Source organism: Nothobranchius furzeri, chromosome 13 (genome assembly GCF_043380555.1).
Source record: "Nothobranchius furzeri strain GRZ-AD chromosome 13, NfurGRZ-RIMD1, whole genome shotgun sequence".
NCBI lineage: Eukaryota > Metazoa > Chordata > Actinopteri > Cyprinodontiformes > Nothobranchiidae > Nothobranchius > Nothobranchius furzeri.
In genome coordinates, this window is record NC_091753.1 from 56,610,668 (window position 1) to 56,613,095 (window position 2,428).

The window sequence follows — 2,428 nt, forward strand, 5'->3', positions numbered from 1 at the left end:
TGACACAGATCCTTTCTAATATTACCATTTGTAGCGACACGAATGGCCTCATTTGTGACCCAAAGGTCACACTTCCCCAGCTGGGTCGAGCTGTACTTTTATCCATCACAGGAGACGTGCAGTCGGCTAAAACCATCTTTAATCTGACTGCCTTTCATCTGTCTGCTGTTCCATCCCAAGATGAAGGACACTTCAAGATTTAAAATAATCATTTTTAATAAACTCTTTTTACTGTTTATTACAGGGTTTATTATAATCATCATAAATAATCATCAAGGTTCATTATAAATGTATTTAATTACTGAAATGAATTATTATTCTTTGGTTAATAATAATTATTATTATGGTAATCAGTAATGTTTAACAGTGTGAAGAAGGTCCTTTGCAAATGAAAATTGTCATTTATAAATTGTTAGTAATAAATTCTTAACTTTTTAAACCTGACTTTTTTTTAAATGAAACACAGAATGGTGTATGTTTGGTTTTGAATAAGCAAAGATTCCATTAAGTCTTCTGTTTAATAAATCAACTTTTGCTATTAATTAAATTTCTTAAATCAAATATTAATCTTTGGATTAAACATAGACCAAGCAGGATGGTGTATGAACTATCGATTATATAAATATCCTGGATATTTATGCATGATAGAAGCTTCATTTGCTAACTTGTTTGATCTGACAGCAAACAGCGTTAATTCTAGTATGTAGATTATCTACGCTACACATTTAATGCCAGTATTATTGGAATTTAATCAACCTATGGAGAGCCAATGACCTGTGTATTGTAAATGTGGAGCGGGTTCTGCTGCGTTCAGGACAACTCAGAAACGTAGGACAAACCGTGTCCTTTAGCAGGACACATGATTTATTAAGACCGTTAGACGTTTAACAGCTCTAGTCAAACATTTCACAGAGCTTCATATAAACCATCATCATCAGACTTTAATCTACGGCAACTCAATCAGCCAGACACTTCCTATAGGAACACCTGAATTTTTCTTTTGGATTATCCTTAAAACCTGATTAAATTAATCTGACATCCAACTCAAAATAAAAAAAACTCAAATAAAAAATAAAGCAGCTGAAGTGAGACTTTGTTTTCATGAGTCTGCAATGAGAAACGCAGCAGACCCGGGACCAGGAGTCAGCTGCTAGAACCCACTCCCCTGATTGCTTAGACGTGTCCTCCAGAGGAGCAGAAAACGACGCTGACCAGAACAAAAACATGTTTACAATCAAAAATCCTAACCTGGACTCAGAACCGGCACCCGACGCTGCCTGGATCACCAAGAGCTAACACGAGACAACGGGCTACATCTCTTCCACTGATGGTTTTACCGCAGATACCAGAGGGCGGAGCTTAACCTGAGGAGGGACGAACTGTTGGGAGTCATTCAGGAAAAAAAAACACAAAAAAACATATAGATGATATCAGAGAGGCATCCGGTTCCCCTCCACGCTGATCTTCACGGCGTGACCCGTCTTCGTCAGGCGGCGAATGTCAGCAAACCTTCTCATCTGTTTGTCGACTCGGGACAGACCCTTCTTCACTGAACCCTGGAGGAAGAAACGCAAAGAAATGTGTTAAAGAAGAAGAATCGGAGGACCGGTCGGAGGCTTTGCAGCGCGGCGGGTCACAGCGGAGGAGCAGCAGCTGATTCCATGCAGGAATGTTAGAAAGCAGAGACTTTCATGTTCTTCAGGAACGTGAGCACAGACCCTCCTGAGAGGAGAAGCTCTGCTCTGACCTTTAACCTGAAACGACGCCACACCATGCTGGTGGACTTACTGCCCCCTGCAGGTGAGCAGCAGGAACTACAGCGGCATCCTGTTCCCCTCGATGCTGATCTTGACGGCGCCCTGCGGACGCCGCATCTTCCTCTCCTCTGCAAAGCGTCGCTTGTGCTTCTCCAGCAGACCGATGGCTTTCTTACAGCCGCTCTACAGAGGACCAATCACAGCTCAGCTCCTGACCTCACCTGCGCACCACAGGTGTTCAGGCTGCCTCAGCTCTCGTCGTTTAGGAAAGACTAGATTTTATAGTTATGGGATGTTAGCGCTTTTCTGTTAGATCTGACCAAAACGCCTCCACAGGAATCAGAACATCTGGAAGGGTTTTAAATGAGGCTCTAAGCTCCACCTGGTTCTGACCCATCTGCTCAGAACCCTTTGGGATCAGATCAGTTTCATGTCAGACTAAAACCTTCAAGGACTCACCCTGCTGGAATCCCCCTCCACGTTCCATTTGGGTCGGACCACGTAGTCCTTGTTGGAGGGCAGAGGGACCCGAGCCCTGGCACAGAACCCAGGGTCACCGGGTCGCAGAGCTCTGTGGGGAGGCAGGGGGGCGTGGTCAGAAGTGTGGGTTTAGGCATCCGTGGATGTGCGGGACGGGACTTACTTCTCCTCCCCAGTTAGCTGCTTCTCCA

The 2,428-nt window shown here is 44.1% G+C and overlaps 1 protein-coding gene across 3 annotated transcripts in view; it reads right to left on the reverse strand.

Moving 5' to 3' along the window:
* Positions 1–829: 829 nt before the first annotated feature.
* Positions 830–2,428, reverse strand: part of LOC107379880 (interacts with SUPT6H, CTD assembly factor 1) — a 15,564-nt gene continuing 13,965 nt past the window's right edge. For 2 of the 3 annotated variants that reach the window (XM_015950835.3, XM_054742356.2), the window contains 3 exons: positions 2,401–2,428; positions 2,217–2,328; positions 830–1,556 (listed from right to left, as the gene is read on the reverse strand). The exon at positions 2,401–2,428 is cut by the window's right edge and continues 29 nt beyond it. In XM_015950835.3, coding sequence (XP_015806321.1) covers positions 1,431–1,556; positions 2,217–2,328; positions 2,401–2,428 — 266 coding nt within the window. In that variant the 3' untranslated portion in view covers positions 830–1,430. Of the gene's footprint in view, positions 1,557–1,788; positions 1,941–2,216; positions 2,329–2,400 lie in introns of all 3 variants that reach the window. The other variant, XM_054742357.2, reaches the window with a different exon arrangement.